We start from the raw sequence: 24,453 nt of genomic DNA on the forward strand, positions 1-24,453 counted from the left end.
AAAGCTATATTCAATAATTTTTACTGGATCTTGGTGTGAGAAACTGCTTATTTATATATATAATTATATTTTTAATTTATTTTATAACAAAATATATTTATTCACTCATTCATTAGTTATAAGTTTAACCATTATAAATATTACTGGTTAAAGCACTGTAAATGTCAGATTAACTAATTTTTATATTAATTTAAGGTTAATCACAACTAAAAACAGAAGACTATGCAGATCCATTCAGACTAACTCTCACTTCTTTAGGTTTATCTTTACTTTACCAGTATTAAAGCTCTTTTAAAGCTTTTTTTATTTGAGTTTAATAGCTAAGATTTTCCCTTTCTAACTACTTTACTTAAAATTCTTACTTTTTTAAGTTTATTTCTATTAATAAAAAAAGTTTTTTGATAAATAATCCAGTAAATATTATCATAACATTTGTAATATTTTTTAAATCCAAAAATAAATTTAAATTACTTAAAAAATAACAATAAATATTAAATAGATTTTGCTAAATAAATTATTCAATTTAGTACAATAAAATTATAAAAATATTAATTTTACCTAATTTTTACTGCTCTTCTTGCTTTTATACCTAGTTGTTGAGGGGTTCAACTAATCTTTTGTTATCTTTTTTTAATGATTCAACGAGATCCTTCAATTTCTTGTAATAATTTATATCCTGTTTTGAATAAAAATGAATTTAAGTTTTATCTTTTTTAAGTCAGTTTTTAAATAATTTATATTATTACTTTGTTGAGTTTCTCTTATTGCTTTTAAAGTTGTTATTTTTTTATTTAATTTTTGTTTTATAATTCTTGTTATTGCAAAATGACTTTTTTATACTCCTTCAAATGCTGCAAATTCTCTTTTTGATCAGAATTTTTATTTTTACTTGTGCTATTCTAATTTTTTGAAGCACTTTATGAAATAAACTAATCGGAAAAGCTCTAGAAATCTTTAAATAATCTATTTATCATAAAATTTTAATGATTAAAATATTGATTTTTATGAATTATTTAATTACTCTTTTTTAATTGATTCATAATGATACTAACGACCTCCATTTTGTTTAGGTTAGCTATTTACAGATTAGAAATGCACTGTAGATTAAGACTATCTATTTTAGGAGCTATTATTTTTTGAAGAACACTTTTCACTTGTTAGTGATGAGTGTCTTTACCTTAATACCTTCTAATAAATAGTAACATCCTCTTAATAGCTTATTGTTGAATTCATATTTCTTTTTGTAGACGTAGATGCTTTACTTGTGGAAGAATATATAGATTTTCTATTTGAAGTTGATGTAAGCTTTTGATTAGACTCATTGAAAGTCTTTTTGCTTTCTTATTACTGGCTATTCATTTTTTTTTCTGTCAATGGTTTATTTTTTTAAGTTTACTTTTTAATTCTTTTAATATCACTTCCTAAACCATCTTACAGAGAAATACTCTCTTGATTGATGCTTGTTAAATCTTTTTTATTATAAATTTATCTGTCAGATATCTTTTCCTACTTATATCTTAGCTTTGTTTCACTTTATGTTCCTTCTGATTCTGCTCTCTTCTTGAATATCTGTGAATTATTTAATACAGATGTTGATTAAGAAGAGCTGGTGTTAAGTTTTTAAGAAGAATTCTTATGCATTTTGTTCTAAATATCCTCTTCTTACTAAGTATTTTAAAACTTTTCTTTATTATTTAAAATGTCTTGTACTTGGAGCTTCTAGTCAGGTTTATGAAATGAAGGAGAATAATTAACTTCATATAGTTCTTAATCTTCATTTTATTATTCAATTTCTTGCTTAATTAATTCATCTAAATATTAAATTTGTTGCAACTATGCAACCTTTCTTTACTAAAGTTCTGCTAACGAATTTTATTTCATATGGCATTTGTCTTGATTTTATGAATATGCTTATGTTTAGTTCTAAGAAGATAAATCTTGAATACTGATCTAATGAGATTAGCTGTTGTTCTACGAGGAATTTAAATTGAATCTTTCTTTGAAATATTATTATGTTTCTATTGGAATGTTATTTGATCGTTATAAAATTTGGCTAAGAATTTGAGATATATTTTGTTTAATATCATTTTCTTCTTTTTTCGTGGGAGTTATAATTTGTACTTCAGAATGAGCTTTCTTTTTTCCCCCACTCGTACTGCGATTGTGGTGACTTTAAGAGCTTCTACTCCTACTAAATGTTTCTCCCGGTTATTGTATCTACTACGATTCTACTGAGAAATATTGCAATTTATCTCTCATCATTTTTATAGAAGTTAGTTAAAATATTTAGATTATTAATTTTTAAGGTAAGAAATTAACAGTAAGTAGCTAACAATATTTATATTATGTTAATGTAAAATTTGCGCTAAAGACTTTTGTAATTTGTTTATTTATTGACTTATTTATTTTTCATAAATTAATCAAAGTAGAGATTCTTAAAATTCATTCATTCGTTCATTTCTTCACAAATACTTTTTAACGATAAACAAATAAATTACATTCATGATTCGGGTATTCAAAAAAAAAAAAAACTTTTTTCAATTTCATAAACTATAAAATTAGTTTTATTTTAAAACGTAACAAAATACCCATTAAAATTCTAAATAAAATTTAGGAATGAACTACCTTAAATTATTTTATTAGTATTTGAAAGATAACTAAATACGTTTTCATTATTTATTATTTTCAAAAAAATCTTTCTTCATTTAGCAGACTTTAAAAATAGTTTATTTTTAATTTAAAATAAAATTTCCCTTAAAAATCTAAATTAAAAATTGAATAGAAATTATTTTCATTATTTTAAAATCTTTTTGAACATAAATAGATTATATTATGATTTAATAATATTTCTTTATTTAACAAACTTTATTTAATTTCTAAATATAAACATTTATTAAAATTATAAATAATGTTTTGAGAAGACAATTATTTAATTATTTTAAATAATTAAAAAAAAATACTTTTAATTTAATTTATTTTAGTAAAATACTTTTATTTTATTTTGTATAAAAATCAACAAATTTATTTTATTTTATTCATTAATAAAAGTGTTTTTTATGCATATAAATATAAATAATTCATATTTTTGTTTATCATTAAATTAAATAAATAAAACACAAATCACAATTAATAAAAAGCTAAGAATATGATTAAAGAAATAAGCGCAAAAGTTGAGTTTTTTTTTGTTAAAAACAAATTTGAAAAAAAGGTTGGTATATTTCCTGAATCCTAATTGAAATTTAATGACGGTTTGAAAAATTACTTACATATTTTAGAAGATGTGCTTAAAAAAAATTATATTTTCATGAAAGAGATAAAATAATAATCTGAGCCCTATATTGGTTGTAAATGTAGCACAACGAAACAAGATATTTATTTCTAATAAAACAGATTTAGAAACTATTAAGAACTTTAAAAGTTCCTTGAGGAATTAATTCAAAGCGAAAATTTATATCATGCTAAAAATGTAGAGTCAATTGTTAAAATTTTAAGATTTGGCAATAAAATATTTGATGAATCAGAATAGTAAGTAGAATAAAAAAAAAATTAACCTATCTAAGATGATAGAAATATATTTAATAAAAATGGCTTTTAAAAGAATGATAGCAACCTAGAAAATTAAAAATATCAAAATACTTTTTAATATCATTTAAAATAGAATCAAAATGAGATTATTTAAGATAATAGATAAAAAAATGAGTAGTAAAAGGTTAAATAAAATCTAAATCATCAATAAAATCAAACTTTTAAAGACTAATAAAAAGATAAATAAAATCCAAATTATCAATAGAATGGAATTCTAAAGAAAAATTAATTAAAATAGTAAAATGATAAAGTTCAAATTGAAAAAGCAAACTTTTTAGATAGCGATGAAGAAGAAGCTGAAGCAGATTCAACTCCTTATCATGATTCAAATTAAGAATATAATAGTGACAATGATAATGACAATGATGATGAAAGTTATAATAAATCATAATAATCAAATATTTTAAATTAAGGCTTTTTAGATAAAACAGATTTAATTATATCTTAAGTTAATGAACTTAAGGATGAAAATATAAAATTATAGTAACAATTAGATCTTGCGAATGAAACAATTAGAAAATTGGAAAAAGAAAAAATTTAACTTAATAAATAAAATGAAAAATTAGTAAATAAGCTCAAATAATGTAAATGTTAATGATATAAAATAAAATAATTGATTTTTTAATCATATTTATTAATAATATTAAAAAATATACAGATATAATTAAATATTATTTCTTATTTATTATTTCATTGTTTTATATGCATTTACTTTAGTATCTAACATTTATATAAAACTTAAAAATTATTTCAAGAGTTTTTTCAACAACTAATAGAAGATTAAATTTTGTTTATTTATTATATAAAATTAAATAAAAAGTATGTCTTTTTTTAAAAAAAATAAATTAAGTTAAAACTTTCATTTAACTAAAAATTTTAAAAGTGCTCCCTCTTAGCTCCTACTTTTAGCTGATTTAGAGAAGCTGAGATTTATTACATAATTTAGTGTTAAAATATAAAACCAACTAATTAATTTTAAGTGAAATAAGAAATAACTTTTCTTATAAAACTTATCTTTAAATTAAAAATAATTGTTAAATATTTTTAAAAGATTTTAATTTATTGATAATTTGTAGTTTTAGAATGAAAAATAACATATTTACAAAATAATTTGGCTTTTAAATTGAAAATAATTAATAGATATAAAATTAAATAGTAATCTTTTTATCAGTTTAAAGTCTATTTTTGTTTAGAAATATCCTGGACTGCCTTAGGATCAGAGAATTTTTTGTACATAGACTCAAACTTTTAAACATCTTTTAGGTTTAGAGAAGGCCTAAAAGACTTAAATGTTTTTTCAAAGAACTACTTAGTTAAAGTGAAATCAAATTCAAAGTTTTCATTTTGCTTCTTTTCTTCAATCATGTCATGAGCCATTTTTATTCTTATTTCTTTTAAGAAAGCAACAATATCTGAAGAAGTAAAGTTTTCAGTTACTTTTATTAAATCCTCAAAGCTCAAATCATCACCCATTTTCAAGTTTTTACCATAAATCTATAAAATGTCCTTTCTTTCTTCTACGCTTGGAAATCCTAAATAAACATGTCTATCTATACGACCCTAATAGTTATTTATTAATATAAATTATTTTTGAATTCAATTCATATTTTTAGAAATATTTTTATTGAGATTTAATGAGAATTTTATGAATTATTAAAATATTTTATTTGAAAGAATAAAAAATTCATATCAAAAAAAATTAAATTTAATTGGAATAAAATAATAATCAATAATTAAAACTTTGCAAATTTTATATTTTGAATTATATTACTGGACGAAGTAGAGCAGGATCAATTAAATCTGGTCTACTTGAGGCTGCTAGTATACAAACTCCTTCTAATGAAGCGACACCATCAAGGTAACATAAAAATTGATTAACCACTCTATCTGTAACCCCTGTTGAGCCTGAGTTTCTTCTAGGCACTATAGCATCAAATTCATCAAAAAATACAATGCTTGGTCTTACAGAATATGCTATTTTTGATATATAAAATCATAAAATATTTATTTAAGAAATAAAAATCATTAAATTAAAAACCTTTTTCAAATACATCTCTAACAGCCTATTCTGATGCACCAATGTATTTATTTAAAATTTCTGGACCTTTTACACTAAAAAAGTTCAAACCTAATTCATTAGCTGTTGCTTTTGCTAGGTATGTTTTTCCACAGCCAGGAGGACCGTACAATAGTACACCACGAGGTAATTTGATAGGTATATTTTTAAATAAAAAGTCATATTTTATTGGGACTTCAAAGGTTTCTCTAATGGTGTCCTTTACTTCTAACAAACCTCCTACATGTTCAAATTTAGGGAAATTTCTATTTTTTTGTATTAAAAAAATAAAGATTTAAAAAATTTAATTTTATTTAAGATTTATTTATTTAGTTATTACTTTGAGCTTTTAAAACTTTTATTTGAAAGATCTGAAATTTTTTATAGTATTTAATTATGGTTGATATCTGTTTGTTCTTGGTAGATTTTTTATGCCAGAATGAAGAATTCATTCAAAGTGAAGTTTTCTGTTGATGAACCTAATTCATCAACGTTCATTTCAATCTTGCAAGTATTATGAATATATTCAAAGAGTTATTTTCTTTTTGCATAGTTGGCTATTTCCAGATTCATGTAAACATCAATAATTTCTATACATTTTTAAAATTATAAATGTTTTTAGAATTTTTAAAGCAAATTAAATTTTCCAAAGATTTATTTTCATTTTTAAACAATTTATTTTGAAAAATTTATAATTAATTTTTAAATAGATTAATTGAGATTTATCAATAATTGAATAAATATATTTTTATTTTATAAAATTTTAGTTACTTGGTAGGTTCGAATTAATTATTTCTTTTGACTCTGTGAGGAATATAAATTTAACTCTGGGATTTGCATGAGAATATTTTTTGATTTAATCTTTAAGGTATTTTGAAATGATTTCACTAACTAAAATCAATTAAAATTGTTAGAAGTCAATTCTGTCTAAATTTTTACACATCCTTTCTATGTTATCACATATAAATATAGAGGGCTTTTTAATGCAAGCAATTTATATTTTTGTTGCGATATAATTTTTTGCATAATCGAGAAGAACTTATTCTTATAACTCTGCAAAATCAAGATATTCTATGTAGTATTCAGGGTATTTTTGCTTTATATATTCACAAGTATATGTTTTTCCGTTTTAGGATTTGCCTTAAATACACATGACTGATTAGTTTTAGTTTTTTTATTCTAAGTTGCAGTCTGAGTGCTTTTAAGCTAAAAACTCTGATAGCTTTTTTAATTCACTTGAATATAAAACATCATAAATACCAAGTTTCACTTTCTAAAATGGATCCACAGAAAGTTTAGATTTGACAAGCTTGTTTATGTTAACTATATCTTTGTCATGAAAATCTTAAAAGAAATCTTGCTAACTTACAAAAATCAAATTATTCGTTATGCTTTGGGCATGTTGAGGATTTTCTTATATAATTTAAGCTGCTCTTGCAGTATCTGAAATCAAAGCCTATCCTTGTTGAGAAGAATCCAAATTGAGAGAAGATTTATTTAAAGAAGATTGCAAGGAAGATGAATTATTCTCAAATAAAATCATCTTGAGAGTTTCTTTTGATTCTTGCATTATTTCTAAGATCTTTAGAATGTAGTAATTTCCATTAATAACATAAATTTAATTTGTATAATATATATCTTGCTATGCTCTTTAAAATCTGTTAATAATTTAGGCTAATATTAAGCTATGATCTACTGGTAAATCTTCTTTCCCATTCTAACCATAAATCTACCTAAATATCAGCTTTATTTTGTTAGATGGAGACATAAAATCATGCAACGACAGTATTCTATTATCTTTGATATTATCTAATTCGTATTTCAGATCTATTTAAACTTTTTTAATAAAAATATTTTTAAAAACTAAATTTTATTTTAAAAAATAGTTTCATAATAAATTAAATTGAGCACTAATACTATAAAATGTATTTATTTTTTGTTGTTGGGGTAAAATTTTGACTAAACTTTATATTTTATTAAATTATTACAATTTACAATCAATAATTTAAGTAAAAAATTATTTTAAAAAATAATTGAATTTAACAAATCAAGCTTTTATTAACAGCTGAAAACACAATAAAATAATAGATACCTATGCTTTTAGTATTGATACCAAGTGCTTTTTGCATAAACTCATTAAAGTATATTAGATTATCATCTTCTATTTCTTCTTTGTAGCCTATCAAAATCATACACTACTCACTCTTTTTAAGCTTTTGCTAGTTATTGGAGTTGGGTTGCTTATCTTCTGGGTTTTTTACCTTTTATGCTCTTTGTTGCTTATTAAGAAATGTCTTAAAATCTGTATAGTCGCTTTCTTTTATAATCTTCTCCATACTTAAGCGGTATAATTTATTTTCTGCTATTTTATATTTTGTGAAAACCCTTTTAGAAATATACAACCTGTAATCGTTTTCTCCATAAATTTAGCAAGTGCGCAAACGGAGGAATTCAACATCATCTATGTCTTCATCACTATCTGCTATATCTTAAAATTGGTTATCATTTTCCTAATCTTCATTTTATTTTTTATTTTTCTGCTACTTAGATTGTTTAGATTTTGAAATCTCTTCAGCAGGAGATAAAATAATTAATTCCGCTTAAGGACTAATCATTTTACCAGAGTGATCATCGCCATTCCCTTTGAATTCAAACAAAACATACTAACTATCACTATAATATGCAGGAAACTTCAAACCAGGATAAATGACGCTAATTTAATTTAGTAAATTTTGCTCAAATTTATCTTGCATCGAGCAAACCATTTCATAATAATCTGCATTTGTGACATATAGCTCTAATCTAACTTCTGTATTAGAAGCTCCTAATATTTCAATATCAACTGGCTCTCCCTCCTCTAAACCTAAACACTATGCAAATACTCTTGAAATTTCTATTTCATTTTCTTGTTTAGAAACTCCAGCAGCATATCCTACATATATTTTTTCCTTATTGAATCTGGTAAGTCTAACTTATCTGCAAATAGCCTATTCACTATAGTTTTAATCAGTCAAGCTTCCTATTCTCAAAGGAAGACTGATATAACAATCCTTTTTTTCAACAAAACGAACTTAGAGTTTATGCGCCATTTGCTTTTTACACGAACTTACTATAATATTAAATATAAAATATAAAAATTTAACTAATTAAATGATTAGTTTTATTAAGCTGTTTAGAATCTTAGAAGATTTCTTAATAAGTAAATAATTTAATTTAATTTGCGCAACATTCGTCAATATAACGATACAATATAAGTTCAAATCATTTATTTGACGTATAATTATTAAACATCAACCAAAATATTCTAGATTTTCTTTAGATATTGTTTTTTAAAAAAACAATTAAGCAAACAAAACTTATAAACTAAATATTTTGAAAACAAAATTCACCAGATTAGCAAAAATATTATTAAAGCTAAGGGGAAAATAAAATTAAATGCAAATTATTGCCAATTAATAATTCTACTTTTTTGTTTATTAACAAAATATTAACTTGAAAAAGTATCTTCACATGAACAAATAGATTATGATTTAATATATCAAAAAATATGATCAATTAAAGAATAAAAATGCTTATTTATCAAAAATAATAATAAGAAAAGTCTTTTCACCTATTTTTATCTTAATAAATAAGATAAATTTTAAAATTAATTTGAAAGAAAATTTGTATTTTAAAATACTATAAAGAGGGAATCAAATTTTTGAAAAAAGTTAAAATTTTAGAAATGCTAAATAGCTAAAAATTATAGATTTTATTTTAAGATCAAAATTGTTAAACTTTAATCCCCTGCTAGTATACAGACATTAATTATAATTATCTTTTTAAAATTTATTAAAATATAATATGTACTTTTTTTGAGATATATATTAGGGATTTAAGAATATTTTTTTTAAATAATATGAAAATTTATCATTTATTTATTTATTGTAGTTGAAAATATGTTTATCAAAAGTATTTTGATTTAATAAAATTTAAAAGAAATTTGATTTTGGATTATTTTTATTTTTAAAAATAGCTTTAAATATAAAAATAAAGAAGAAATGATTTTATCAATCAATTACTGATTGATTGATTCACATGGTCTCTTTAGTAAAAAAATTTGCTATATGATACATATTAATATTTTTGTTATGAAAATAGAATAACGATATAAAAAAATAAGAAGAAGTATCAAAATTAATAAATATAAAAAGATTCTAATTTATTAATAGATTGATTATTATCTAAGTTTAATAACAATTAGAAAAAGATTGTAGATTTTTAATACTAAAAGTTCAAAATGAAGTCATAGCAAAAAGGAGACAAATACTCAAAAAATAAATCAACAGATTAAAAAAATTTAAGGATTTTACAACAATAAGGGTTAGAAGATTAGTAGTTAAATGCCTTGATGGATAACAATGGAAAAAATATAAAATTAAAAAAAAAGGGCAAAAAAAATGATTAATAAGATGAAAACGATTAGTATCAAGATGAATAAGAAGATTAAAGCGAATAAAATCAAGTAGAAAGAAATGAAAACGATAATTCAGAATCTGGAAGCAATTCAGATGACTCATTCTAATAAAATAGTGGAGATGATGATGGAGGAATGGATGATGAAGATAATGATGACGATATATAAAATCTAAATTCTGATGATGAGGAGATAAAAAAGCCAGAAGTAATAATCTAATTTATAAATAATTTAAATTTTAAGAAAGTTAATAATCATAGCAATTATTCCTTTTGATCAATTCATAGATAGAGTTAATTTAAATTTTATTATACTTTAGATAGTTTTAGTGCATTTTAGCAATATTGATCAATACATAAAATATGATTCTACTTAGAAAAATAAATATTATAAATATATCACAATAAATGAATAAAAGATTTTTGTTTAAAACAAATATTAATTCTACTTTTGTTTATTGTATAGAAATGGGCAAATTTGTTTATGATTGATTTCAAGCAGTGTGATTCAAAAAAATGTACTGGTAGAAAAATGCAACGTCATAGACTTTTGAAATCGATTGGACATAGATAAAAGTATTTAGGTATAGTTTTAAGTGGTACAGCAACTAAAACAATTTCAAAGGAAGATCTTCCTATTATTGAAAAGCACGGATTGTGCTGTTTAGATTGCTCTTGGGCTAAGGCTATGGGAATTGAGACTAATTATGCTAATGAGAGATTATTACCACATATGGTTGCTTGCAATCCTGTTAATTATGGCAAGCCATTTAAGTTATCTTGTGTTGAAGCTTTTGCAGCAGGTCTTATGATAACTGGATATGAGGAGCAAGCTGATTTTATTCTTTCTAAATTTAAATGGGGTATTAACTTTTTCAAGGTAAATGAAGAAGTATTTTAGTATTACTAGGGGTGCTTTACTGCTAAAGAATTTGAGGGTGCTGCTTAGAGATATTTACAAGACTGTGAAGCTAATAGATAGTCAACAAACCAAGTTAGAAAATATGATTTACCTTCTTCTGATGACGACGAAGAAGATGAAGAAAATGCTTAAAAGAATGAAGCAGTATAAGAAAATAATCAACAAACTGTTTAGGAAAAGTAGAATTAGGTTTTAAGCAAAAAAGAAAAGAATAAAAAAAAATTTGAATCTAATGTCAAGTAGTTTATAAGCAAAGCCAAAGAAAGCAATGAAAAATGTGAGGATGATTCTGATGGAGAGACTTCTAAGAAAACAAAGAAAAGCTCAAAGAGTAAAAAAGTAGAAGAAAATGAATCTAGTAAAGCTAAATAATAAAAAGATACAATTTAGACAGAACAAGAAAAAACAGAAGTTTAGGATCAAGAAGATGAAGACGATTTAGAGGAAAGAAAGAGACTAAGAAAAGCAAAAAAAAACTAAGATGACAAAAAATAAACTAAAGGAAAGGGTAAAAAAAGAAACAAAGACAACAAAGATGATGAGAATGAAGAAGAAAATGAAAATACATAAAATGTAACTAATTAAGTTAAATAAGAAAAAGAAATATAATCTGTAGTAGTCGTTGAAGATAAGTCTCCTAATCATATTAATAGAGCAGATGTAAAAAGTATAATAAAAAAAAAATCTACTAACAATGCTAATACTGACTAGCAAAACAACCTTTAAGAATAGCAGAAAAATTAAGTTACAGATGATGAAGGAGAAGATGACATATTGAACGAAGAAGAAGAGAAAAAATAAAAAGAATTGATGGAAGAGAAGAAAAAATCAGTAAGATTCTCAGAAATATAATTAGTGAAAGAATTTATGAAAGAAGATAGTGAGGAGGAGAGAAAAAAGAAACAAAAGAGACATAATAAAAAAGATAAAAATTAAAATAAATAAGATAAGCACAAGCATGCTAAAGAAGATATTCAAGTGTAAGATACTGAAGAAATAATTGAAGCAAAGCAAGAGTTAAAATTATAAGAAAAAACTATTACCACTGGAAATGTAAATGCAAAAGATGAATAGGATCATGAAAAAGAAAGCTAAAAAGGCGATAATAAGCTAAAAAATAAGAAATATAAGTAATTAGATCAAATGATTGCTAAAGCAAAACAAAAAAAAGAAAAAAAGAAAGCCAAAAAAGACCACCAAAATGATGATAATGAAGAGAAAGATGAAGTTGAAGACGAAAAATGAATGAATGAGCGTATGAATTTAGTATGTAACTGAATTAGTTGAATAGCTAGCTCATTTTTATTTAGAATGCTTTTTAAAAAATTTAATTGTTACTAGGAAGTTTAGAACTAAATATTTTAATATTTAAAGTATTCAATGTAAAATATATGTATAAGTTTATATTCGCTAGCAAAGATTATATTTTTGCGTATCTGATGTTTACATTAAATAATTATATTGAAGAACATACCAAATTAATTAATTTACACCATAAATTTAAATTATATAAATCTAAATTCAAAGTAAGACTGCAAAATAAGTAGTGTAATTTATATTCATTCATATACATCATAAACATTCTTAAATATTTTTTTTTTTTATAAATTAATTAATTAATAAATAGCTCGCTCATTCATTTGATATTATATAAAAGAATCAAAAAAAATTAATAAATAAATCAAACAAATTATCATTTCATATAAACAACATAAAATCTTTAGTAAACTCTAGCCTAGAATTTTAAGAAATTTATGAATAAATTTATAATTACGATTCTGATGTTGCTAGCTGTTTCCTCAGCTACTCAAGCAGAATTTCTTTAGTAAAGTTAGTAGAATTAAAACAATACAATTAATCATGAAAGTTCAAATTAGAAGTAAATAATGCTAAATAAATTAAATGAGATTGAACGCGTAGCAGTGATCAATATAATCGATAAAAATGATTAGAACTGCTCTGAATTATAATTAAAAATACAGTTTAATGTTTAAAATGAGAGTTTCAAAGGTATTTAAGATATTTGTTAGGAGTTTGTATCTTAGCTTAATACTTTTCTAGAAATGTAGACTTAAAATTAGCAAATAAAAATTACACCAAAAGCAACTTTTGATAACAAATGCTACTTAGCTTTTGACCAATAAAATAAAAATAAAAAATTGATAAATACAAAAAACAATAGCGAAATTTGTTAAGTTGCTAAAAATGAAGCTAAAAATTACTTAAAAAGCTTGAGAGCTGAGTAATATTTATCTTTTTTAGGGTACTCATTAAGGGACAATAACTATTATATATAGTTAGATTAAACTAATTAATAATATACTACTATTAATATAGATTAAATTGATTTAGAAATAAGCAAAAATAATAAAATTTTTGAGCAAGATCTTGATAGTAATTTTTTTTTTGAGGTTTAGATGCTAAATTTTGTTTTAAATAAAAAAAAATAGAAAGAATATTGCAAGATACAGCAAGTAACAGTGGAAGTATATTTAAAAATGCAAAAGATCAAGATGACAGCAGCGACATATTTGTCTAATAGCATTTCAGAACATGTCTAGGTAATCTTGGTATTTTGCTTTTCGTGAGTCATACTGTAATGTATTTCGCCTTACAAGGTGATGATAAAGACATTCCAATCAAGAAGGAATCAATTTTTGACTAACCTTATCTAAGCTTTAGTAGATAACAAAGCCAAATCTAAGAGGTAATTTGATAATTAATTAATTAAATTATTATATATTAATTATTTTAATAAAAAATAGAATGGCTAAGACAATCGTCCTAACATACAAAATAGTAAACTTATTTTATTATTAACATTCTAATATGAATTATTTTCTATTTTTAATAGGTAATAATGTCCCAAACTAAAATTAAGACGAGTAATTGCATTAACTAAATTAATTTTCAAATGTTCACAATAGAATAAGTTCTGAGATAATTCAAAATAATATTAATAACCATATTGAAAATCATAATAATTAAGCTTAAAACCAATAGTAATAATTAGTAGAAATTAATCTAAATAATCTCAACAATAATATTATAATTGATAATAATAACAATATCAACATCAACAACAACAACAATAATAATTAGATTTAGATTGACTTAGAAAATAATAGAAGTATTTAGCGAAACAATTCCTAATACAACTAAAATAGAGTCTTTCCAGCTTAATAAAATCAAAATAATCGTAAAAATTTAATTAATTTATTTCAGAAAATATGAATAAAAATTGAAAAAATTATTAATTTATTATATTAATTAAATTATTAAAATGAATTAATTAATTAATTATATTTTATAAATAAATAATTAGCTGACATCCGAATCAAATACAACTCTAAAATAATCTTCCTTCATGCAAGATACGCTTATTATAAAAAAATTGAAAACACACCTAGATGGATGAGAATATTCTTTATTTTTGTTTACATGAGCATCTTTTAAATGATTCTATCAATATTCTTGTAGTAGAAGTTTTCATAAAATATATATCTCTTTATTATAGTAAATGCTTTGACTTGGTTAGGAGTTTATCTATATTCAGGCATATTTTACTTGATATTTTACATAATTAGTCCATAAGATAGAGAAAATAACAAATGCTCTAAATATTTCATCATTTTCTTAATATATGTTCTTAACCTCCTTTACGTGACTTCAAACTATACTCGCACCTAGTAAGATAGTTCTAGGTTATTCTACTGGCCTATTTTATATTTGCTGATTGATTAATTTGCTATTGACTATGTTTTCCTATACATTTCTATGAAATATTCTCTAATTCGTTATGCTAAGCTTTTTAGCATAAAAGCTTCTCCTAATTAATGACATAAATTAATTTTGTTTAAATACTCTAAAACTAAAAGAATATATTTAAAATAAAACCATTTTATCACAACTTATATTAAAAATATCTATTAAATGCTAATTCATATTTATAAAAATGAAATTATAGTTTTTTTTATTTATATTTAATTATTTCAAAGTTGTTAAAATTAAGAATCTTTTAATTTGCATGCGAATTTCAAAGCTTTTATTTAGTAATTTTATTTTATTTGCAAAATTCTCTTTAAATTTTATTTTCTTATTGTTAATAAATCTTTCAGCATGCTCTCTGAGTTAATTGCTAGCTAAAATTAATTTAAGATGATAATAACCATTTTAATAAAATTATTTTTGTGAGAAATTTATTTTAAAATTAAAGATAAATAATAAAATATATAAATAATTACCAGATCTATGTAGAACTTAATCATGTTAACAGGTGTAAAATGCTTATGATAAATAAAAATAATAATAATTTATATTACAAGAAAAGCGATTAAAATAAAGAAATATAATAGAAAAAAATATTTTATTTATAAAGAACCCAAAATAAAAGATAATACATCAAAGAAACTTCAAAGTAGTAGATTTAAATAAAATAACATTAAAATTTTATAAAGATTGATAAATTTAAATTTAAATATTAAATGTTTCTATATTAAGTATATTACTAATTAAAAAGTTAATAGAATATATTTAAATTTAAGTTTAAGAAAACACAAACATAATATTAAAATATTTATAAATTTTCAGAGAAAAATAGCAATTTTAAATTAATAAATGACTAAAAAAAATAGTCAACTTAAATATTACTTCAATTAATTTAAGTGTATCATTAATTTAAGTAAAAACAAATTTAAATAATCTAAATAATAATTTTATTAATTAAGTTTTTTGACAAAGATAAATAAATAAATTTATTCTTTAAGCACAAAAAAAATTTGATTTATAATTTTTTATTTTTTGAAATTTAAACATTTTATTTTATTTTGCAAAAATATTTTGAATTTAAATTATTTATTTAATATTATTTTATCTGAATTTTTAAATTTCAGAAAAACAATCATTTTTTGAGTATAATTTTTGTTTGTATATCAGCTTATTTATTTAATATCTAAATATAAAATGAATGAAATGATTATAAAATAATGATTGAATGATTGATAAATTAAAAATACAATCTATTGCTATTCCTTTATTTTTTATTTATTAAGTGAAATCATTTATATTTGCATTAATTATCTTTTACTTAATTTAAGAGGAAAATCTTAATCAAAGAAAAAGAAAGAAAATTAATATTATAAGTTAATTATAAAATCTATACAAAAACTTAGATAAGATGAGTTCTATGTTAATTTGGGGTGCCTGCTTTGGCTTATTTACTAGAGCTGCTGCTTGCAAAGCCTCTATGATTCCTTTAACTACTAGTAAAGATAGAATATTAATTTGTTTAAATAAATATTTAAATGAAATATGAGAGAATATACAGTATTTAGTTTATAAATTCACTAAATTAGTCATTAATATCATAAATAAAGCATTAAGATAATGAATTGTTTACATAGATCTCAAATTTAAAAAAGCGAAATGAAAGATTAGAAATTAAAATAGTTATTTAGCTAAAGATAAAAAAATAATAAAACATTTTTATAGGATTAATTCAAAAATAAAGCATTTCAAGAATAAGAACAATAAATCTGAAATTATTTGCTACATTGTTTATATAATAATTATTATTAAATAATAGGCCCTTGGAAATATCCTAAGTATATGATTGTTTCTGCTGTTACCTTCTACTATTTTGTAATAAAAATTAAATTAAAATGCTTTTATTCAAATGAATAAGAGAATATTATTCATTTTAGCATCAATTTTTAAAATAATTAATTAATATTGTAAATAAAATAGGACTGGTACAGAAGAATGGCTCTTGAATAGTTATGTTACAATGAAGAAAAGTTAGAAAGATATTGTAATTTATATTATAATTTATTGGATTTAAAATTTTTTTAGGTTGAAAAAAAGTAAAAGTAATGTTAAAGTAATAGAAAATAAATAAAAATAGTTTAATTTAATTTATTAGTAAAATAAATTGAAACAAATAATAATATGAGTTAGATATATAAAAATAAATAAATTGCTTATTGTAAGATAGATATGCCTTCAAAAAGATATATTTTATATTTAAAATATTTAGATTTAAATTAATCTATTAATTTTTTATAATAGAAATTAGAGCTAAGCTACAATCATTAAAAATTGGAGAAGAATTAAGCGATGCCTATAGAGAATCTTTCTTCGAGCATGCTGTTCAAAAAAACAATATTTGATTTCTTACACAGATAGCATTAAATTTAATTTGATATTTATCGTGCTTTCATGTTATACAATTCAAATTGCATGTTTTAAATAGCTATCATTCATTAAGCATACAAAAGTTAAAACTATTTTATTCATTTATTTTAGAATAATTTAAATTTAATTAATTTTATTATTTAAAATGGATTTTTGCTTGTTGTGACTGATTCTTAAAAAATGAGTTTTGAATATTTTAAACTATTTTTTAAGATACATTTTAAAAACTTTTGATAGGAATTTATAAAATAAAATTAGAGTGTAAAATTTATTTTAATTAATTTATGAATTTTAAAAAATGAATTTAAAATAATAATTTTTGATATTTGAATTAAATTTGATGGATTTAATAAAATATCTTGGGAGTTAATTTAATTTGTATTTGTTTGTTTTTATATTATTTAAATTCTTTTAAATATTAATTAAATTAAAAGAAAAAAACCTGAAGATTTACAATTAATTTTTTCATAAAGTTAGAAATAGTTTTTTAACCAAAACGTGATGTAACAAGATAATATTTGTGAAATTTTAAAATAAATGAAATGTTTTATTTATAAAATTTAAAAATAATTCAATTATTTTAATTTGTTTTGTTAACAATATTATTAATCTTCTGCTCAAGCTAAGAAAAAAGAGAAAATAGTTACTCATGTTGATAAATCTAATGAAAAAGATTGTGATTCTTCCACTTATGTTGATCCATATTTTTTAAAAATTAAAAATTAAAAATATTTATGTCAAATAAAAAATTTATTAAGAATTATTTTTTATGTCTTAATCAAATAGCAGAAAATTCATGTTTAGCTTACATTTAATTTTTATCCAAACTAATTAAACAAATTTATTTACATCTATTAAGAATTTTGAATTAAATCTATTTAATAAATTTTCTTAAAATTGTTTTAATTACTTAAAAGACTTATAATAAATTAATATTTTTCTTCAATTCTGCAGATTAGATTTCTAAATTTTTATATTTTTATTCTCTTTTCTTAAAAATATAAAGTATGACTAATCCATCCATAATTTTTTGGTTAATTAACTAGATCAAAAATATATAAAATTCGGATCATTCAAATTAATTAATTTAATAAGAATCTTTAATAAACAAATTAATTAGTAATTACTAATACTGTAAATTGATAACAAAAAAACTAAGATGAAACTAGTTTTCTGTCTGTCGTTGATTCTATTAATAAGCGCTGCTTATGCTTATTAATCCAAAAAGGAATACGATATTTTAATGAGCAACTTTGCTTACTAAGCCAGGGATGATAAGAATCTTATGCAATCTGTTTAATTTTTTATGGAATCTTATTTTGGAGGATCATCAGATTCCAATTCAACAAACAGCAATTAGAAAGATAACACTTCTTTACTTTGTAAAGGCTGTAAGCTTTTCTTTAATTTACTTCAAGAAATAGACTAACCTCTAGTGAGAGCATTAGAAAAACTTTTAAACGATGTCGCTACCAAAGAATGCTTAGTATCTTACCATTATACTGAAGATGTTTGCAGATAATATGCTCAGGAGATGAGTCCATTTATTGTTGAATCTATTTAGTAACATTTCTTTGATCCTGACTATGCATGTCCTTTTATCAAAGGTAAAATTTCTTATTTATTGAGAGTGTTCTTATTTTGAACTTTTTTATTATTTCTGAAAAAAGTGTGTCCTAAAGTTTATGAAGACATTGATATTGACGCTTTGGTTTATGATATTATAAAAGAAAAACCAAAAATAACTTAAATTAAGCAATCTAGTGGTAAAACTTTGAAAGTGCTTTAGTTGGCTGATGTTCATATCGATTTAGAATATCAAGAAGGATTTCCAACAACATGCAATTATCCTATTTGCTGCAGAAATAATACATTCACTTTGAACAAAGAAGATAGATTCCTATAGCAAGGTGAACTTAGTGGTTACTGGGGAACACTAGGAATTTGTGATTTGCCTCTAAGAACATTTGATTAATTTGTTCAATTCGTCAAGAAAAATTTAACAGATATCGATCTTGTAATTTGGACTGGAGATAATGTAGGTCATGATGAAGAAAATTCAGAAATAAACAGAAACTTTAACATAACAAAATTAGTCACTGAAAAAGTAAGATTAAAATTAATTTTATATTTTATAATTAATTTACAAACTAAATTATTTTGATAGCTTAGAGAAAATTGGAATTTCACAGTAATAGGTTCATATGGCAATAACGATGCTGCTCCTGATTATATTTATGAATTTTAAGGAAACCTTGATTCCAAATTGTAAAGAGATACTGCAGAAATATGGAAATAATGGCTTGACGAAAAAGCTCAATAGACTTTAAGCTAGCATGGTTACTTTGCAACCAGAGTACCACATCTTCCTAATCTTAAAATTATTAGCTTGAATACATTTGCTTGCACTGAAAAGAACTATGTTCTTTTGAGAGATTCTACTGATCCTGGCAAATAATTATGTAATTAATTTCAAATTTATTTTTTTTAAAATTATTTAATTGAGAAGAAATGTTTTTATTTTTATTCAAGAATAAATTAAAGTATTTCCTTATTTTAATCAGATGAAAGAAATTTTTATTTAGTTGATCAAAATGTGTTTTTTAATTTAAAAAAATAGAATGGCTAAACCAAGAGCTTTCAGAAAGTGAAGAAAAAGGAGAAAATGTTTACATTCTCGGCCATATTCCAAACAACTTTTGTTCTGAAAATTGGGGAAAAGTTTATAAAGCCTTAGCAGAGAGATATTAATCAATCATTAAAGCCTAACTTTTTGGTCACACACATTCTGATTACTTTACTTTATAAAGATCAGCCTTAAACGTGAATGAAACTATTGGTGTTCAATTAATTACTCCTTCCCTAACTCCAAACTATAAAAAGAATCCATCTTTCAGAGTTTATCATGTAGATGCAGAAACTTATGAAGTTTTAGATTTCGATCAGTATAGACTTAATTTAACAAAATACAATGAACTAGGTGCTTCAGCTTAGAACTTAGAGTGGGATTTGCAATATTCATTCAAACAAACCTACAACTTGACTGATATGTCATTACAAAGCTTAGACAATTTAGCTTAATACTTAACATCCAAAAATGATGTTTATGACCTTATGAATATGAACTACTTAACTCTCTACTAAGCTCCTTCAGACTACACCTAAAATCTCCTTTGTCTTTCTACATAAGCTCTCACAGAGGAATTCACTAAATGTTAAGGATAAATTCCCTATTCCGGAATAGAACAAAAAGTCTTCCATATGATTGAAAAAAATTGGAGAAGAAAGATTGATTAAAATAACTGAGCTCAAAATAAGTTATTTTCAAGTATAAAATAAATAAAAATATCTTTTTTATTAAACTATTTTATAATTATATCAAATATTCCTAATAAAATGAAATGAAGATTGATTATAATAACTGAGCTTAAAATAAGTTATTTTCAAGTATAAAATAAATAAAAATATCTTTTTTATAAAACTATTTTATAATTATATCAAATATTCCTAATAAAATTAATAAAATGAAATTTAATTCATACTTTCTGTATCAAAAATTAAATACTTTATTAAATCTAATTTTCTCTTAACACCATATTTTTTTTAATCTCAAATTCTTTCATAAAAATATATACTATAATTTTAGTAGAGTAAAATACCATTTCGATTTATAATAAATTATATTTAATATTTATATAAATATATCCACTGCCGAATTACTTTTCTAATACCAATTTGGTTGAACTAATAAGTTAAACGGTATATATTTAATTATTTACTTATTTGAATGCTTTCATATTTATTGCTTATTAAATTATTAGAATATTGTTTTGTTGCTAAAATATTTATATTTGAGGCAAAAGGATCATTCATTCATTCTTTCATTCATGAAATGTTATCAAAAATAGATTTATATTTTTCATTAATTGTTATAAAGATGTCTTTTAGTGAAATAATAATAATTTCTATATTAAAATTTAAATTTAAATATTTTTTTACAAAAATTAAAATTAAAATAATAATTATTTTTTAATATTTTATTAAGATTGAAATTTTTAAAAATTTCATAAGACAAAAATAGTTTATGATTAATTTATTTTAATATCACTATTTTTTGCAATTTACTTTAATATATTGGTGTAATGACCAAACATTATTTATTTTCAACTTATCATTAATTTTATTTTAGGAGATAAAATAATTTTTATGAAACAAGATACTGTTAATATTAAAATTTTAGTTAAGTTGTTTTCTCAATAAAATAATAAAATTTTAGAAATAAATAAAATTTGTTTACGAAAAATCGATAATAAAATAATTTGCTTTGATATGATTTTATATTAATAAATATTAAGTTGGTCTTGGAATAAGTAATTCTACATAAAAAAAATTACTGATAATGAACATAATTGCTACTTATTACAATTTACAAGCATTGAAAGTTCTATTTAAAAGAAGATAAATTTAAGAAGCTATTATTTTGAATGCAAAATCTTGGTTTCTTGCTTAATGAATGAAAATGAAATTTTAGTTTATATTTAATGATTATGTTTCTATCTTATAATTTTAGTTAGTGTAGTTATCAAACAATAGCACAAATTAAAATAAATTAATCAAATAAATATCTTCTAATTAAAAAGCTAATTTATTAATGTCATATACTATTTCAGAAGTTAACGGTGTTAAGATTTACAATCTTTCCGCTGGTAAAACTCTTCCTCAGTTCCTTGAGGAAGCCAAAAAGAAGAATGCTTCACTTAAATATAATTAGGATTTCAGAAAGCGTATAGAACTTATTTAGGATTTTGATTTCCCTGTTGCATGCAATTAAGTAGAAATCACTAATGACGAGCAATATATTATAGCAACTGGTGTTTATGCACCAACCATTAAAATCTATGAAACTTAAGAATTATCAATGAAGTGTTTGCGTGGTGTTGATTCAGAAATTGTGAAATTTACAATTCTTGATGATGATTACACTAAAATAGCATTTGCTGAATCTGATCGTAACATTGAATTTCATGCTCAATATGGAAAGCATTACAAAACAAGAATTCCCAAATTCCCTCGTGACATAACATACAATCCCTTTACTTGTGATTTACTTATTAGCGCTTCATGCAATGAAATCTACAGGTATTTTTTTCTTATATATTTCAATCATTTATTACAAAGACAATCAATCATAAAGACAAACATAAAAGGCAAGAATTTATTATTGAGTTTTAAAGAAATGAAATTTTCAAAAAACTTTATTGGAAATTTATAAAAAAATAAAAATGATTAAATTGAAAACCTTTTATAAAATTAAGCGTAAAAATGGAATAAATATTAGTTAAAATTTATCGTTAAATAAATCAAAATTTGTTATGAAAATCAATAGAAATTTTCTTATTTTAGATTGCAATTAAAAAATTCTAAAGAAAGTAAATATTAAGCAATAAATTAAAAATAATAGAATTTCTTTGGAAGAAGGATAGTTTTTAAAGAGCTTTGAAAGTGCTGCTTCAGATATAAATACTTTACACTTTAATAAGCAACTAAATTTCTTAACATCTGGTGGCAATGGAGGTATACTTGAAATTTGGGATTATAGATAAAGAGCTAAAGCAACAAGCAGAATTGTTAATAATGGTTAGGATATCACTCACATTAATTTTGATAGCTCTGGATTAGTTATGGGTGTTGGTAGTGAAAAGGGTCTCGTTAGACTTTATGATATTCGTTATGATGCTCCTCGTAATACAATTAATTAATTTTATTAAAAGATAAAATTATTTATTTTCTTAATATATTTTATAAAAAATATTTAAATAATAAAAATAAATATAGTAATTGAAATAAAGCACCACTACAAGATGCCTATTAATACAATTAAATTCCATGAAAAAACAAGAAATGTTTTGAGTAGTAATGAAAGAGTAATTAAAGTTAACAATAAGGATAATGGTAAAGTATACACCTCTATTGAACCTAATTCAGGTATCAATAGATTTACTATTGTACCAAATAGCGGTTTAATTCTTGTAGCATAGGAAGAACCCAGAATCGGAACTTACTTTTTACCTCAATTAGACAATGCTCCTAAATGGTGTAATTTCTTAGAAAATATTACTGAAGAATTAGAAGAAACTCAAAGCACTTTAGTTTATGATGAATTTAAATTCCTTAGTTACGAAGATTTAGAAACTCTCAAGGCTACTAATTTATTAGGAACTCCCATGCTTAAGCCCCATCTTCATGGTAATAAACTGATTATTATTATTAATATAAGAGGATTTTATGTTTTAAAATAATTTGAAAAGGTTACTTGATGCACATGAAGCTTTACAATAAACTCAAAACTAAGGCTGACGTATTTAATATTTAGGAATATTAAAAGAATGAAGTTGCTAAAAAATATGAAGAATCAAATAAGAGCAGATTAATTGCTGAACCTAAGAAAGTCAAAGTTAACTAGGAATTTTTACAAGATTTAAAAGAAAAAAGCAATAAAGGAAAGAAAGATATTGATCCATTCTTTAGTTTGGTAGAGGATGATAGATTTAAAAATATGTTTGAAGATGAAAAATTCGTTGTAAATAAAAACGATGAAGCTTATATCCGTGCTCATCCTAGTGAAAAAGGTAGACAAGTTAGATAAAAATTGAAAGATGCTGAAGTTGAAGAAATAGAAGCAGAAAATAAATAACTCTTAGGTATGGAAGAAGACAAGGCTAAAAAGTACGAATTAAAACAAAAGAAAATATAACAAAAATAATTAAAAAATGATAAGTTTGAAAAAATTAAACTTATAAGAAAGGAAAAGAAAAATAAAGAAACCTTTGAAAAAAAAATTCAAAAAAAACAAAAAAGAGAGTCAGAATAAAGCTTGCCTAAATTTGGAGGAAATAGAAGCTTCAATAAGAAATTCAACAAAAAGAAATGATAAAATAATTAATAAATAATTTTAAAATTAAATAGTTTTCAATGTTAATATTTTTTCACAGTTATTTTTTTAACAAAATTTACACAATTTCTAATAAATTTTCCATCAACTAATCAAATAAATATTTCAAATGTTTATGTTACCTTTTAAATATTTGCTTTTAATTAGGAATATTAAATAAAAAAATTGGTTACAATTATTGATATTTATTTTTTTGACTTTTATATGTAATTTCATATTAATTAATTAAAATGATAAATAAAATATTTAATTTTGTTGTGTAAATATTTAAACTGTTTGATATTTTAATAG

General features: G+C 22.2%; 8 protein-coding genes across 8 annotated transcripts; 6 read left to right on the top strand and 2 right to left on the bottom strand. All coding sequences in view use genetic code 6, as the record gives it.

Annotated features, from left to right (window-relative positions):
* Positions 1-109: 109 nt before the first annotated feature.
* On the bottom strand, positions 110-2,376 carry TTHERM_00160740 (hypothetical protein; the record flags this gene model as incomplete). Its single annotated transcript, XM_001009804.3, has 4 exons — positions 1,022-2,376; positions 747-963; positions 559-676; positions 110-378 (listed from the first exon to the last, which is right to left on the bottom strand). Exons 1-4 carry the CDS (start codon positions 2,260-2,262, stop codon positions 110-112), a joined length of 1,845 nt encoding a protein of 614 aa, XP_001009804.1. The 5' UTR covers positions 2,263-2,376.
* Positions 2,377-3,112: 736 nt separating this feature from the next.
* On the top strand, positions 3,113-4,183 carry TTHERM_000160719 (hypothetical protein; the record flags this gene model as incomplete). Its single annotated transcript, XM_012796028.1, has 1 exon — positions 3,113-4,183. The coding sequence occupies exon 1, from the start codon at positions 3,146-3,148 to the stop codon at positions 4,181-4,183; it is 1,038 nt and encodes a 345-aa protein (XP_012651482.1). The 5' UTR covers positions 3,113-3,145.
* Positions 4,184-4,752: 569 nt separating this feature from the next.
* TTHERM_00160720 (AAA family ATPase) lies at positions 4,753-8,730 on the bottom strand (the record flags this gene model as incomplete). Its single annotated transcript, XM_001009802.2, has 6 exons — positions 4,753-5,145; positions 5,357-5,559; positions 5,624-5,907; positions 5,982-6,231; positions 6,413-7,477; positions 7,734-8,730. The coding sequence occupies 6 exons, from the start codon at positions 8,728-8,730 to the stop codon at positions 4,753-4,755; spliced, it is 3,192 nt and encodes a 1,063-aa protein (XP_001009802.2).
* A 1,190-nt stretch (positions 8,731-9,920) lies between these two features.
* TTHERM_00160710 (ribosome biogenesis protein, putative) lies at positions 9,921-12,263 on the top strand (the record flags this gene model as incomplete). The annotated part of the gene is made up of 2 exons (XM_001009801.1): positions 9,921-10,304; positions 10,563-12,263. The coding sequence occupies 2 exons, from the start codon at positions 9,921-9,923 to the stop codon at positions 12,261-12,263; spliced, it is 2,085 nt and encodes a 694-aa protein (XP_001009801.1).
* A 404-nt stretch (positions 12,264-12,667) lies between these two features.
* TTHERM_00160700 (transmembrane protein, putative) lies at positions 12,668-14,858 on the top strand (the record flags this gene model as incomplete). Its single annotated transcript, XM_001009800.2, has 5 exons — positions 12,668-13,412; positions 13,469-13,725; positions 13,784-13,817; positions 13,873-14,217; positions 14,344-14,858. Exons 1-5 carry the CDS (start codon positions 12,773-12,775, stop codon positions 14,856-14,858), a joined length of 1,791 nt encoding a protein of 596 aa, XP_001009800.2. The 5' UTR covers positions 12,668-12,772.
* A 1,336-nt stretch (positions 14,859-16,194) lies between these two features.
* TTHERM_00160690 (hypothetical protein) lies at positions 16,195-17,185 on the top strand (the record flags this gene model as incomplete). Its single annotated transcript, XM_001009799.3, has 4 exons — positions 16,195-16,282; positions 16,603-16,658; positions 16,764-16,827; positions 17,085-17,185. The coding sequence occupies 4 exons, from the start codon at positions 16,195-16,197 to the stop codon at positions 17,183-17,185; spliced, it is 309 nt and encodes a 102-aa protein (XP_001009799.2).
* A 1,184-nt stretch (positions 17,186-18,369) lies between these two features.
* Positions 18,370-20,516, top strand: TTHERM_00160680 (ser/thr phosphatase family protein; the record flags this gene model as incomplete). Its single annotated transcript, XM_001009798.1, has 4 exons — positions 18,370-18,817; positions 18,881-19,317; positions 19,378-19,672; positions 19,831-20,516. 4 exons carry the CDS (start codon positions 18,370-18,372, stop codon positions 20,514-20,516), a joined length of 1,866 nt encoding a protein of 621 aa, XP_001009798.1.
* A 1,345-nt stretch (positions 20,517-21,861) lies between these two features.
* TTHERM_00160670 (nucleolar protein) lies at positions 21,862-24,141 on the top strand (the record flags this gene model as incomplete). The annotated part of the gene is made up of 4 exons (XM_001009797.3): positions 21,862-22,349; positions 22,672-22,952; positions 23,046-23,456; positions 23,519-24,141. The coding sequence occupies 4 exons, from the start codon at positions 21,862-21,864 to the stop codon at positions 24,139-24,141; spliced, it is 1,803 nt and encodes a 600-aa protein (XP_001009797.1).
* Positions 24,142-24,453: the final 312 nt, after the last annotated feature.

This window comes from Tetrahymena thermophila (genome assembly GCF_000189635.1).
Source record: "Tetrahymena thermophila SB210 genomic scaffold scf_8254776, whole genome shotgun sequence".
Lineage (NCBI taxonomy): Eukaryota > Ciliophora > Oligohymenophorea > Hymenostomatida > Tetrahymenidae > Tetrahymena > Tetrahymena thermophila.